This window comes from Podarcis cretensis (assembly GCF_951804945.1).
Source record: "Podarcis cretensis genome assembly, chromosome: 16".
In the NCBI taxonomy this organism is placed as follows: Eukaryota; Metazoa; Chordata; class Lepidosauria; order Squamata; family Lacertidae; genus Podarcis; species Podarcis cretensis.
This window is the reverse complement of record NC_137186.1, coordinates 16,337,259-16,352,308: the sequence shown is the minus strand read 5'-3', so window position 1 is coordinate 16,352,308 and position 15,050 is coordinate 16,337,259. Positions and strand designations below refer to the sequence as shown.

General features: G+C 49.8%; 1 protein-coding gene across 23 annotated transcripts in view; it reads right to left on the bottom strand.

Moving 5' to 3' along the window:
* NRXN2 (neurexin 2) overlaps window positions 1–15,050 on the bottom strand; it is a 292,189-nt gene that overhangs the window by 181,230 nt on the left and 95,909 nt on the right. For 13 of the 23 annotated variants that reach the window (XM_079956317.1, XM_079956316.1, XM_079956322.1 and 10 more), the window contains 2 exons: window positions 14,074–14,375; window positions 10,617–10,661 (listed from right to left, as the gene is read on the bottom strand). In XM_079956317.1, coding sequence (XP_079812443.1) covers window positions 10,617–10,661; window positions 14,074–14,375 — 347 coding nt within the window. The remainder of the gene's footprint in view (window positions 1–10,616; window positions 10,662–14,073; window positions 14,376–15,050) is intronic. The other 10 variants (XM_079956318.1, XM_079956323.1, XM_079956320.1 and 7 more) reach the window with 2 other exon arrangements.

Here is a 15,050-nt window from a genome sequence, read left to right as displayed (position 1 = left end):
TGTACGAGAGCTTTCCACTTAAACAGTTCCACAGCCTTAATGCCACAGAGCATTAAGCACTATCTACAATCTGCAGAATGTTTTTAAAATTTCAGCACTGGATGGGTTGGTGGGGGCTTTTGTTTGGAGACGACTCTTCTCTTCATCTCCATAGAAACGGACTATGCTTGTTGCTGTTTAAAGGGAAACTGTCTTGTTCAAATGCCATTTCTACAAGGGTTCAAACAGGGCAAAAGTCAAAGTGGAGCAGGCAGGAAAGCTGTGGGCCACCTTTGTGACAGAGGCTCATGTCGAACTCTTGACTGATCAATGTGGACTAGTGTGAAATGTAGACGTTTCTTCTGTCTGGAGCACTGAGGTGATCTCAGGGCTAAACTGCACTTGACCCTGAGTGTGTCTTTGCATCTCAAGTGCATGTACTTAAAATGCAAAGGGTTATCAGCAGGGTGGGGAGCTGTAAACCCCAGAATATGTGCAGAGGAAGGCAACCAAAATGATGAAGGGTCTGGAAACCAAGGATTATGAAGAACAGCTGAAGGAGCTGGGGATGTTTAGCCTGGAGAAGAGAAGACTGACAAGGTGATAGGATAGCCATATTCAGATATCTGAAGGGCTGCCACATAGAAGACGGAGCAAGCTTTTTTTCTGCTACTCCAGAGGGAAAGACCTGAGCCAATGGAATCAAATGACACGAAAGCCTATTCTGACTAAACATTACGAGTGATCGCCAAAGAAAGAAGAAGAACACTAGGTAAGAGCTGTGCAACATAGAACGGACTCCCTTAGAAGGTGGCAGACTCTCCTTCATTGGAGATTTTTGAACACAGGTTGGATGGCCATCGGGTCAGGGATTTTGTAGCTATGATTCCTGCACTGCAGGAAGTTGCTCTAGATGTCCCTTTGGGTCCCTTTCAACTCCACAATTCTGTTTCTGATAATCCAGAATACTATGCCAAGGGCAAAGCACAGGATTACATAGAACAGCCTATCCATGCCCACTGAGGCTGAGGGGAATGGTAGTCCAAAACATCTGGAGAGCACAAAGCCGGGGGAAGCCAGAGCCTGGAAGTGGATTCAAACTGCGTCTTACATCCACTTTCTTGCAAAATTTGCAAGTTCCATAGTGCTCCGCAATTTTTTGATTGGGTGCTTTGGTTATTGTTTAAAAATTGCCACTGCCCTTTAGTTTTTCATGTATTTTGTTTTATATTTGTTATAAACCATCTACAAGTCTCTATAAGGATTGATAGCTTAATATTCAAATCAACTCACCTCCAGAGTTCAAGTCAGTTCATCTCTGTGGTCTTTAAGTAATTTAATTGACCAGTTTGTTGATTAAATTAAAATAAATCTACATATTGCAAAACATAAAGTTTCAAGGAAAAGAACAGTTCTTGAGAAATCGCACAAAAAGTTTCTATCATATGTGGTGATTTAGTCACTTATAAAAAAGCAAATTATATAAAAGAAAGCTGGAAAAAGAACGAATTTATTTTGAGATGTTGTAATTTCCCCCTCTATTTAAATAAAGGATATTTTAAATTTATCTTTGTTGATGTATATGTTGGTGCTTCTTGCTTGTTTGTTTCAAGTATAATTGTGCTAAATGTAATTTTATTTCTCAGAAAGAAATGAAGGAAGAGGATTGCAGTCTTTAAAATAAGTATGCTGAGATATAGGCAGGGGGACTGCAGCATTAAGCCATCCTAGCTATGAAGTCTGAGTTCCATCCAACAGAAAAAGCGGGATGCTGAGAGGCAGTTCCCCATCATGTCTGCCTTTATGGAGTGCATGTTTTCCAAAACACCAAACCTCACAGTATCAGCAGCACATAGAATACAGGCATATCAAAAGAACGTAAAGTGTGAATGGTCCTCAGTCACCAGCCATCCTCAGTCACCAGCTGTCAAAGGGTTGCACATGCCGCTTGCCTGCAGTGACAACTTGACCCTGCAGAGGGCAATGCCGAGCTACATATACCTCCCCTGAACTGTAATCCAGGAGGTGTGACAGACCTACAGGCAAAAACAGCAAACTGCTTCTGATGAAAAACCAAATACCTGGATGTAGTACAGCTGGGAGGGACATCTGACCAGGTCCTTCGGCTCCAGATTGGCACCAGAATTGCACCGCCAACTAGACTGGGCAGGAGGAACCCCAGCAGAGAAGGCGGCTTCCTGGGGTCCAGTGCTGGTGGAACCTCAGAGCCTAGTCCAGCCCCTGTTGCAATACGCCCAACTGAACTGGACTGAGGCTGAGTGGGTGCATGCAGCTGGTGGAGGAGGCAATGGGCTCCCCTTCATCCTTTTATGATTCCACTTGAACCATCAAGCCTTGTGTAGTAGAAAGGGCAAGAGTGAGAGGAAGCTGAGCTGGAGAGGCCGCAGAGATGTCTCTTGGCAAGCTCAGGAGCATGTGTGTGCATGTGGTAGAGGGTTGCATTTGGGGAGGGGTGGGTGAACGTGAGCATCAAGGGCGGCCAGTCTGGAGACCCCCTTCCTGCAAAGGACATTTCTCCTTCCCAGTGAGACAAGTGAGGAAGAGAGAGGGGAGAGGGTGGAGCGGGGGGGGGGGGGAGAGGGGAGGAGGAGCTCATTAGTAATTAGTCAGTACAACAACATGCAAACGAGGTTAGAATGTGGACGGGGTGGGGGTGGGGGAGAAGGGAGCGACTGGGTGGCGGCTGGGTCAGATGCAAACTCCCCCCTTTTTTGAAACAGGCAACGCCCATAGCCCTGTCAAACTCCCACAAACTCTGTAAGACCTCCACCCAGCGCTGGCCTCCCCTCAAAACAAGCCAAAGATGCCAGTGCTGTAGCTCCTCCAAGCTCTCTACCTTCCTTCATTGCACACTAAAAACACAGGAAGGCTAAAGAATTGGGGCCTGACGGGCGCCTGTGCACAATCACGAGAGAGGCAGGCATGAGAGCTGGAGGCCTCCTTTCTGCGTGACATGTTCTCTACACAGATGCAGGACTGAGAATCACCACCCCACCATCATGTGTGAAAGACCACACACATACATATTCATTTTGCCATGTGTTATGTGCATCAGGAAGCAGGCTCCCCCTGTGTGGACACTGCAACCCATCTTGGGACACAGGCGGCAGGCACTGGACAAGAAGGGCCAATCAGTTCCGGCCTTTCCGAGGGTCCCCAAGGTCAGCCTCACTGAGCAGGATCTTCCTAGGCAAGTCAAGGGTCAGGCACAGGGCCCAGCAGCACTCTTGAGGCCCTGGAGGGATAGGATCTGCCCCAGCGAACAGCCTCTGGGTTGATTGGGCCTAGGATAAGTACCAGAAGGAAGGTTGGGCTCCAGAGGAGCTGAGCTTTGGAGGGTGCCTCCTTCTGGGAAGCAGGCGATGTTTCTGTCTGAGCAGGATCTTGTCTTGAGGGAGCCGAGTGTCCAAGTGGGAGGATTTTGGGGTGTGCAGAGTGCTCTTGTACACCCCAGAGACAAACTACAACCCTACCCCAGGGTCTTTGGCTGTCTATGATGCCTCGAACCTTTTCTGTTTCCAGAAAAGTAAACCTGGTCACTGCAATCTGTGCCCTCTTCTGCCTTCCTTGCCCACAAAAGCCTACAAAGCTGGGCACAGAGGACCCATGAGCCCTAGTTCCCACACATGGGGCCTAACCCACTCTCATCTGAAGCAAATACATTTCATACTCCTTCGCTTTCCTGAGTAAGTGCCACCCCCAGAAAGAGAGATGATTTGATGCAAAGTTCTAACTTGCCTGTTTTGTGAGCCCCAGTTAAGAGCCTGTTACCTGCACCTCACCCACCCCTTTTAGCAGAGCAACCCTGGAGAGAACGAGGGAAGCCTAACCAGGCTGGGATGGGGTGGGGGTGGGAGGCAGCAAAGGTGGGGGGGGAGAGGGGAGGATGTTCGAGTAAAAAAATTTGGGGCAGTCTCCTTGGACAAACTTAAAAGTTCAGACACAAAAATGGCAGTTAGTAGGAACAATCAACACAGTCTTTAATTAGTACACTATTAGTACAACAGGAGTTAATTATCAGCTAGCATTAATCATGACTCTCAATTAATTAATTAATTAATCATCAGAAAGAGAGAGAAAGAGAAGAGAAGAGAGAGATTGGCTGAGAAGAGACTCAGATGGAGACAGAAGCCGTGCAAAGCAGGGATCAGGCCCCAAAGCGGCCTCCATGCGTGTTAGATGGGGTGGGTGGGCAGGTGGGAGAGCGGCGGTGGATGATGGAGACAGAGAGAGGAGAAGCAGGCAGAAGCCGGCATGCAAGAGAGAGAAGAGAAAGAATGGAGAAGGCCAGGTAGAGGAATCAGAGCGACAGAGAGAGCAGATGAGGCCTTCTTGGCCATTTCTAACAAGAGCACCTGGCACGGCCCCCAGCACGCACTGAAAGCACACTTAAGGAGAGTCGGACATGGGCGCCCACCCTGAATGGATGCCAGGCCCAGCAATTAGAGGAGGTTTTCCGGGGAGAAGGGTTTCGCCATTTCATACCCAGGTGCAAGCACCCTGAAAAGAAGGCCTTCCACCCATCTGTCCTCCACACTATTATAGGCCCACATGCACAAAGCTCTCCTAAGGCCCTACCCTGTGTGGCTTCCCAAGGCAGGGAGGCTTCAGAAAGGCAGCAGGCTGACACCAGGAATGGATGATCCAGCCACACAGAGAAAAAAGTGGCATGATGCTTACCCCCACCCTCACAGGACCAATCTCTGTCCCAGATGACTCACATGTTCCAGATAACTGAATCTTTCACATACATACAAACACACACACTCCTGCCATACTCACAACTGTGCCCAGGGTAGGTGCTAAATGGAAGAGAATTCTCAATGGGCAGTGTGTGACTTCCTGCCTTCTTCACAGAGAAGATTTTTTATTTGATTGGTTTGCCTCTTTATTAATTGTTCCATTTCCTGCCAAGGCAGTTCACAATTTAAAATAGTAGAATAAACAAACAATACAAAAATATTCACAGGAGCTTCCTGGCCTCCTCAGATTCTTCTTGTTTGCTCCCACCTTCCCTCAGGACACAAAAGGCCACTTTAAAGCAGTCCCAGGAAATGGGGGGCTGCCCCCCAGTTTTATCTCTGCTTACTGCTGCCCACGAGGGTAAGAGACTTCGTATGCATTCCTACTCTCACTGGGTGCATCAATGGACTGCATTCAGAATGGGACTTTACACACACAGGCCTTTGTCTCTTTATCACTCAGACCCTCCTGCAGCCCTACACTGGCCTTTGCTGAAACAAGGGTTGGGGGGGCTAGTACAATGAAAGAGCACCTGCCTTGCATGCGGAAGTTGCCAGGTCCAATCCCAGCTAGCTTCTCCAGTTTAAAAAGAACCAGGGCAGACCTACTGCTGCTTGAGAGCCACTGAAGCTGCCAGGCAAAAATTAGAATCATGTTCAGAGCTGAAGGCAGGCAACTCCTCTGCATCAGCCTTGGGGCAGGGTCCTGGGAATGTCAGTGGGGAGCTTCTCACCAGAACAGTCCTAGGAAAGAGTGTGATGGTGGGGGGAAATTATAGGGGTCCCTAAGCAGAAACTGGCCAGGGGATGCTCCAGCTCTGGGCTCCCCACATCAAGCAGGGAGTGCTGGACTTGATGGCCTCCAATTCTATGATATGTTACCAATGTTTGGAACTGGGAGTTGAGAACATGAGACCATAAGAAGGATCCTGAAGAAGCAGGATCAGGCCAAAGGGAGCTTCTCTAGTCCACCATCCTTTTTCCCACAGTGGCCAAGCAGATGCCCTCATGGGGAGGCGCCCACAGTGACAACATGAGCACCGCAGGCTTCTCATGCTCTTCCTTCCCCAGCAAGAGGAAGTTAGGGAGGTGCTACCTCTCCTACTGGAGGTGATATACAGCCATCATGACTGCTAGGCAATGTGGTTAGTCGATTTGTAGATGGCGACCCTAGAGGAGGCTGGTGATGGGGACGGTTGGGTCTAGTGTGTAAAAAATATTGTGCAAGGTGAATCAGCTGAAACTGGGAATGTGCAAAGCAAGGGATTGATGAAAGAATGCACATAGTCACCCACACAGAGGAAACACATCTCTGCGCAGAGACAACTCCTCCAGTTTCTCATGCCCACCTGGTCTGACTCCGCAAGCTCGCTTTTGGAAGAAATCCATGTGGATTTATAAAGCCAGAGGCAACCTTTCTTTCCACCAAAGTCCCATGGACAGAAAGAGGACAGACCAGGGATTCTCCCAGACTCCAAGGCAACCATGTTCTATTTCCCACATGGCAACTGTGCCTGCCTCATGTGAGGCAGGATGGGAGAACTGTGTTTGTGTGTGTGTTCCCAGCGCCAGCTTTGGCGGCACAGATCAGCCGTGGGAAGGGCACGTCAGAGAAACAGCAGGCAGAGCAACTGCCTCTTGGGTCTTCAGGCACCACTTCTCATTTTTTCAGTTTTGCACCAAAGAACCAAACCAGCAGGTGAGGGAAAACCTCTTGTCTTGCCACTCATCTAATTTGTGCCTCCCAGCAAACCAAGATGTTCACTGCAGGGAGGTAAGGGATGTTGTCAGCCAGGAGGGCTTCCAGAGCTCCATCACGGCAGCCTCAGGATTTAGGTCCCAAATGTAGCCCTGAGCATGCAACGGCACCTAAAGTAGTTCCCACGCTTCCCAGTGTCTCTAGATGCACCAGGATGACAGGAACCATGGGAGCTACATTTCTCATATGCCACAAATTCTCTCTAACCCAGAGCCAGGCTAGCTGATTAGGGCCTGATTAGCACTTGAACTAATACATGACCCAGATTGTTGTGCCAAGTGCCTAGCGGGCATTTTGGCATAATCTCCCCCTCTCCTAAAGCTGAAATTTGTACTGCGAGGAAAGCCTCCATAGGCACCAGTCAACATGTTCCTCCTGACACAAACAGCAACTTCATAGTACTGATGGTGGCAGTGTCGATTTTTCACCGGTCCAAAGCAGGAGGGCAACTTCCCCCACCCCAACACTACCACCAGCCAGCTGCTATTTGCATTTTTAAAACATGCATGTTAATTGCATTGAGGCCTTCACACCCTGCAGGAGTATGCAACTTCCAAGTATTGCTGGATTCCAATTCCCATCAGCCTCGGACAGCATGGCCTGGGATGATGGGAGTTGTGGTCCAGGAACATGTGGAGGGCCACAAGATCCATCTACGCCTGCACTAAGGCTTATTCCCCTGCTTATTCCCCTCAGCCCTACTGAGCCTCCCTGAACAAAATATTCAACCTACACACTATCATTCTCTCCCATCAGCAGGACCCAAAGAAGAGCCTGCAATTCTCACATATGACACACACATGTCCTTACTACAAACACAGACAATTTTCAAATGGCTTTAACCAGCTTTGCTTCAAACATCCTTAGATGCTGCATTTCTGTAGGAGTACTTGGACAGATGGACTAAGAGATCGAAGATCCCTTCACAGACCCACAACTTCTTTTAGTCATCAATGAGCTGGACTACTCCAAAAAATGTGACAGTGGTATACAATTTGCAGTGCTTGGGCACACGCACACAAAAACACAGAGAGAAACATCCTCAGGGCCATGTTCACAGGAGTTGCGCTCCTAAGACCTTCTGATGTGTGAAATACCAAACGCACATGAGAGCACAATAACAAGTGCCTGGCTGGTCCAGCATTTGGTGTGTGCATCTTCCCTGCTGAACAGGCCTGAAGTTATATCCAAATGTAAATTATACAGAGAGCAGATTCACTGGAATTAATGGATCAAAGTTAGTCACTGGCCAATGTTTTCAGTGGGTCTACTCTGGGTAGAACGATCACTGGATACAACCCTTCTTCAGAAGTACCTTTACACATTGGAAGACACAGGCACAGCTCTACAGAGTGGGATATTGGTGGACTACAATTCCCATCAGCCTCTGCAGCCAGCATGGCCAATGCCCAGGAATGATGGGAAATGTAGTCTAGCAACATCTGGAGGGGCCTCGTGCTCATAGGATTCCACACAGGATAAATTGTGCGGCCTTTTCTCCATCTCCAACTTCAGAATGCTTTTGTGCCAGGAAAAATATTTTTCAAAGGGGGGGGGGCGGGAATGTGTGAGGTGAGAGAACTTCCACATTTAAAGACAGTCTACACCTCAGTGCCAGTAGCTGGGAAGCAACAGCAGGAGCGGGTTATGAACTTCAAGCCCTGCTTGTGGACACCCCCAGAGGCACCTGGTTGCCACTGAAGCAGGATACTGGACTAGTAAGGCCTTTGGTCTGATCCAGCAGCATAATAAGTTGCTCTGATGTTCTTAAGCCTGCATCCAGGATTCAAGACAAACTGGGTGGGGCAGGGGGACAGTTAATGCCTAAACTGTGGGGCTGATGCACACAAGACTCACACACCCTAAACACTAAGCAGGAAGAGACTGTCTCAGATGCCTGCCTGCTCATAGTCCCTCTCACCATGCACACACATGTCCACACCTATGCGCCTGGATTCAGCACAGCTTCTCCCCCAGCAACCCCATTGTAACCTTACAGTGCTCCTGTTTGAAATGGCCAAGTTGTGAAGTTGGCACGCCATGCAGGGCAGAAAGAGGGGTGGGACTGGTAGAGTGTGGGAGAAGGGCAGGAGGAGGTGGAGGAGGAGGAGGAGGAAGGGTAAAGGAAAGGGGTGGGTGGACAGTGTGCGACACAGAGTGTTAGTTTCAGCCCCAGAGAAATGCTCTGAAAATAAAAACTGGACACAGAAGCTACATGCCCAAAGCAATCCTAGCATGCCATGCAGTATGGAGGGCCGGCAGCAGGACCCCAGGGGAGGGGAACAAGATCCAGGGCAGCCAGTGTGGTCACGCACTACCTTGACAAGCCCAAGCCCATCACAGGGCAGACCCTTTCAAGCCACCAAAGGGAGGGTACTCAAAGGGGGAAGCAATTGTAGTCCAATTACCCACGGGCAGGGTTCTCCTAACTCAGGAGGGGAACTTCAGCCCTCCAACCCCTGCCCCCGTGCCACACCACAGCACAAGGGAAACTCCTTTCGTATTTCCCTATAAGCTCACCTTCCTGTTCCTCCACCCCGTATCAAAGTGCCCCTCCCCTCCAATACTCCCACCTCCACCCTGCTGGCTGCCCGTTGCTGTCCTTCCCTGGGGGGCAGCTGGGGTCACAGCGCAGGTGTAACAGCGCACAGAAGTTGCTTCATGGGATGGTGTTTTCCATGGATTTTTTTTTGGGGGGGTGGGGATAGGGAGGGGAAGGGTAAAAAGTAAAGTCATAAAATAAAATGTTTTTAAAGTGCTCACAAATTTTTTTTGTTCATTTGTTTTGAGTTGGTAATGGCAGAGGGGGGGGGGTGTTAAGAGAGCAAGTTTCCTGCACATCTGCAAATTTGAGGGGTGGGAGGAATGCTCAAAGTACTTACAGAGGAAGAAGGCTGGAGAGAGACATCTAGCCCTCCATGAAGATGCCAATCTGGCGGGTGGACCTGGTGGCCTCCACTTGCTGTTTTGTTGGGCTGCAACTCACAGCAGCCCCGGGAGCTGGCATGGAAGCTGGAGCCTAGTAACATCTGGATCCCACCCCCCGCAGGTTGGGGAAGAGCGCTGCTCGAGGCCTGTACTTTATACCCCAGATGGCAAGCAGACATCATTGACTGGGGGCGTTTTCCCTGCCTTCTTGGAGGCTCTGAGGTTTTTTTGCCCAGTGGGGAAGTGGAACTTTCCTTCTCTTGCTAGCCAGCGGCTTTGTGCACCCTCCACCCCACTCTTCTTTTATGCCTACCTTGCACTACCCTGTCTGGCAGTGGTGGTGACAGGCAAGCAGTAACTGTTTGTAAATCAGTGAGTGGCAAAGGGCTCTCTGGCTGGCAGAGCAGGTGGAGGGGAGGAGCAGAGAAAGAGCATCTTCTTATCCCGCTCCTTTGTGCCCAGAACAGAGAGCAAGCAGGCCGAGAAATGCCTGACACCCTCCCCTGCCAGTCCCCAGCAGGCTAGTTAACAGAAAGGGAGGCTAGTAACTTTTACAGGCATATTTGCAAGGCAGGTTGATTGACTGTGCTCTGAGACAGGGCAGGGATTCTCTCAAACAAAGCTTTCTGACAATTCAGTTTGGATATGTTAAGAGTGTTGAACAAGAACCAATGAAACCCAAGTTCAAATCCCTTAAAAAATAAAAATCTTGCCATGAAGCAAGATTATCTATCAGCCTAACCTACTTTACAGGCATCTTGTGAGGATAAAATGTGGGTTGGAGGGCCATGTACAGTGCCTTAACCTGCTTGGAGGAAAGGCAGCATGTATTAGAAAATGGGATAAATAAATAATTTTGATTGCAGGCAATTTGAAGTTTCTTTTGGCCACCTAGCATTATGTGCCAACCTTTGGGCCTGAAGCGACTTCCATACTCCAAGTCAGCCAGTGGCTCTTTGGCTGCTTGTTAAATTCATACCAATGCAAGTCACCTTCTTTGGGGGAAATAATTTCTAAAATTAAACTCTCTCTGTGTGTGCATGTTCTAGTGTGTGTGTGTTTTTTTTTTTTTCCAAAACAACAATAATTTTCAAAACCCAATTAATGAATTAAAAAAATAAGGGAGGGAGGGAGAGAGGTAAAACCCACGGCAAACCAAATGATTAGACAATTAGACTGATATCTACCAGGTAATGCAGTTTGTTTACCATAGCGTGTCCAATTCCTGCGTGCTGTATGCATTAAAAAAACAACAACGAAAAAACGAAAAACCAAAACAACGAGAGGGGGAGGGGGATAAACAGGGAAAAAAATGACCAACCATGAAACTTCAAGGGAGATTTTTTTTAAAATTAAAAAAGAGAAATAAATCCCCCCAGTTCCTGTGACCAACAAAATAAAATACCCTAAACCACACAACCCTTCCCCGCCGCTTGAGAGACCAGCCTCACCACCCCACACTCACCCCCAAACCCCCAGAACGTCCTAGGCCTTGGTTAGTAAGGAAAGAACAGAACAAAATGAAAGACTGGAAAAGGAAAAGAAACAACCGACATTCCGTGGATGGCACAAAGGTTAGTTCTGGTTTCTCCGGCTGAGAAGTTGAATCTCCCCCCACCCCGCTCTGTCCCGCCACCCCAGAAGCGTGTTAGTAACACACAACAACGAAATTTGCCAAGGCAATCTCTAACAAGGTGGTTTGGGGGGTGGGAGGGTGAGGGTGAGGGGGAGTGGAAGGATGGAGGAACACAGCACGGCCCATGTTAGCAGTATTAGTAGTTCCTAGGCGGCCAGTTTGGAGAGAGGAGAAGGGGCAGGAGGGGAAGAAGAGGGCGGTGGGCCCAGCTGGGCGTGACCCACTCATGATGGCCTGTGTGTCTGTGGTGTGGTGGTGATGGGGGCGTCTGGGGGGCCTAAGGGTCCAAGTGCTTCTTAGGAAAGAGAGCAGCCAGAGATGCCATGGGGGTGACAGAATGCCCTTCCCCAGGCATAAACCAAGGCTGAGTCGATGCTTTCTTTGCAAAAAAAAAGGAGACAAGAAATCCATCAGGAGGATTAGCAGACAGATAGAGAGAAAGACAGAGAGAGCAGGAGCTGTCAAAGAATGAGGGAGGGGTCCCTGTTCTGTGAATCCAAAGACAGCAAAGGGGGCAGATTCAAAGCCCTCCCGTAGCCTCTGTGCACTGGCTTATTGCTCCAAAGCCAGGAACCCCATGGACAACCTTCGTCAGTTCTCTCCCGACCAGCTGGGAAGCAGGCATGCCCTCGCAGGCAGCCTACAGAGCAGTGGAAAGGTCCCTACTCCTATTCAGAAGCACTCTTCTTCTCCCCCCTGCTCAGACGGGACACCCCCAGCTTTCAGGCTGCTTTAACAGCTCCACCAAAGAAAAGCCCCCTCCCCTCCCACCCCATTAGGTCTCCACTGCCACCACCATCCAGTCTCTCCCACATCTTGCTTTCCACAGCCTGGCTTGAGCTGGAGTTCACTCTGTTTTCCAGCACCACCACTCTGGAACATGTGAAATGATTGAGAGTGTTTCTGAGCCCACTACAGGGTGTCCTTCACTCACCACTGAGTGGCCATAATACATGTTGAAATGAGGTGGGTGTTTTCGTGTGTGTTTGCAACTTGGACATTTGCATGAGTATTGCATTCACTGCCCCCTCAGTTTCAGAAATCAAGAAGTCCACTTGTACTCACATCCAGACACACCGTGTCCCCTTCCACCGTTTCTCCACATTCATCCAAATCCCAACATTTCTTTTTTAGCTGCTAGCTTGTCCCCGCCTCTTCCCACCCTTCTCCAGGCTGAAGGGTGGAGAACAAGAGGCGGGGACAGGACCCCTTATAACTTGTTGCCCCTTAGGATTCACAGAACAAGACTCCGCTTTCTCCTTCCCGCACCAGTCTTCCAGCCCAAATAGAACCCTCCATATTCAACATACTGTCCAGTCATGGGAAACACCCAAAATCCAGCCAGCAAAGCAACAGCCTGTAAATAGAACAATGCCAAGATGGGGAATGGGAACACCATCCTGTGGTCCAGACACCAAGCAGAGGAGGGGGCGGGGGGAGAAGCAGATTCATTTTTGCCCTTTCATAAATCAGCTCTGCAGCGCAAGCAAACAGGGCTCAACTAGACTGACTTGTTCTCCCCTTAAGGTACTGCACAGCCACCAACTTGTTATAACAGGGCTGGGGATCTTCAGGCCCAAGGGTCAAATGTGGCCCTCCAAGCCTCATAATCTGGCCCTCAAGATTCTCTCCAGGCCACACCCCTCATTGCCCTAGTTCTCCTTCTCTGAGTGCTTTTGCCTGGTTGAAATATTTCTTTTGATATTGCCTCTTGCTTGACTGGGTGGAGGAAAGCAGGGAATAAAGGAGGGCTCTGACTTTTTCATGGCTGGAACATGGCCTAATGTACAAACGTAAAGGTCACCATCTGTTGCTCTACCCTTTTTTGCTTCTGGGGGCCACATGCCAGTGGTGGTCATGGTGCAGTCCTTGGCCTGAAACCGGTTCCCTGTCCGTGCATTAGCGTGTTTTAAATCAAGAACATGTTGTCACATACCAGGCTATGGCTCCTTCCAAGGAACCCATTGCTGGCAGGAGAGAGCTGAATGGGAGGTGTGGTTTGGATCCACTCAAGACAGCTCATAACAGAGGCACAGGGCAAGGCTTTCCTCGTATCCCTTTGGGGTCAACTATGCCACAGCAGCAGGCACCACATTGCTCCAGAGGTGAAAAAGGTAGCGAGTTGCCGGACTGAGTGTAGGTCATAGCCGTGGCAATGGAGGGAAGGCACCAATTTTTCCCCTTCACCCGCCAGAAGATCCTTGCTGCAAAGGAAGGTGGCCAGAAGTGGGAACAGCTGTGCAGAGAGGGGGCAAGATGGAAGAAGAGGAGTGGTTTTGGGAAGGACAACCTCCTAAAAATGAGAGGTGTCCTTGGTACTCCAGCTCTGGTATGTGTAGAGGAACAAGAATGGCTTTTGAACCAAAACAGTGTGCTCAGCCTCATACAGAACTGGGTGAGGGGGCTATTTGGTCCATTTGGTCCTTTAGGAAGGGCCCAGCTTAGCCCAGCCCCCTGGCTCCAAGATACTCACTCAGCTTCATCCTAAGCCTTGCCCCTACAGAGCTGAAGGGCACTACCCTCTGCCATCAGCCAAGGGGCTGGTCTCCCCACCTCCCAGGAAGAACATCATGGCAAGGAGGAGGCCAAGCTAGCCCCAGAGAGCAGCCTGAGAAGCTCTGTAAACTAAGAAACAGTGCCTGAATTTGCTCCCCACCCTTCCAGACCCCTTTCCTTCCATGTCAAATTTTTAAAATTGTAAGCCTGATGGGAGGAGTTGTCTTTATTATTATTAATCTGTGAACCACCCTGGTGAGCCCCTCCTCTGCACAATCCCCACGCCCTCCCCAAAAGAAGGGATAACTCAATCTCTTGCGGAAAGGAGAGATTAGACTCCAGATCCGTCCTCTTGCTGGTGTCTGGCTTATGGTGTCTTGGCTAGAACAACCCAAAGTGCTGTTCTCACCCCAGAGAATATGCTGCATCTTAGAGCCCAGGGCCTCTATCCCACGCACACACCTGCCCACCTCCCTCAGCATGAAGCCACGCAGGTAGCAGCAGCAGCTCACCTGGCGCAGGTTCCTGGTTACGCGGATGTCGTGCCAATTGTTGTCATTGAACTTGCCATTGACGGGCTCCACCAGTGCCTCAAACGCCCCCGAGCCCAGGTTGATGACCAGCCAGACAGCGCCGCTCTTGAGCGACAGGTTGACGTAGTCCGCCGACTTGCCAGTGTGGAGCATCAGGCCGTTGCGCTGCAGGGTGCGGAAGGAGAGGGTGATCTCGTCGGTGCTGCTCTGGATGGGGTTGTGGGACAGGTCGTAGCAGAAGAACTCGTTCCCCTTGAACGTCGCCACAAACTCTTCTTTCCCTGCAGGGGAGGAGGAGGAGAGACCGAGAGAGAGGGTGCCAGGGGCAGAGAGTGAGTGGCACTGTGCACACGATGGATGCGAGAACAGCCTCCCGCAGCTCACCCTCAGGGCTTCCTGCTATAGCAACAGCTCCTCTCCTTGCACATGCAGCCCTTTCAGTGCACTGCACAGAATGCAACAGTGAAACCGCTGGGCCACTGGCATTAGGAGACTGACAGACAGTGGGAGGCCTGTGCAGACGATGCTTGCAGATTAAAAAACCTGGCAGATGCTGTGGCTTTTCCTGCATACTTCAAGCCTGAGAGTGATTTATTCTTAAAATTCAGTTGGAAAAGCTTATGGTTAGCAGCAAACCCAAACGCTTTTAGGATCATGCAAATTACTCCTGGTGCATTTACATCCCATCTTTCCTCCAATGAGCTGAAAGTGGCACATACATGGTTCTTTCCTTGCCCCCATTTTATTCGCAGAACAACCCTGAGAGGTAGGCTGGGCTGAGGGAATGAGTGACTGGCCCAAGGTCACCCAATGAGCTTCATGGATGAGTGAGGACTTAAGCTCTGGTCCTACTCCTATTTGCCATTACTGAAAACCATTACACCACGTGTGTGTGTGTGTGGTTTAAATAAAATAACAGTCATAGGAGAGCCCCACCACCACCTTTTGTGCTGAGA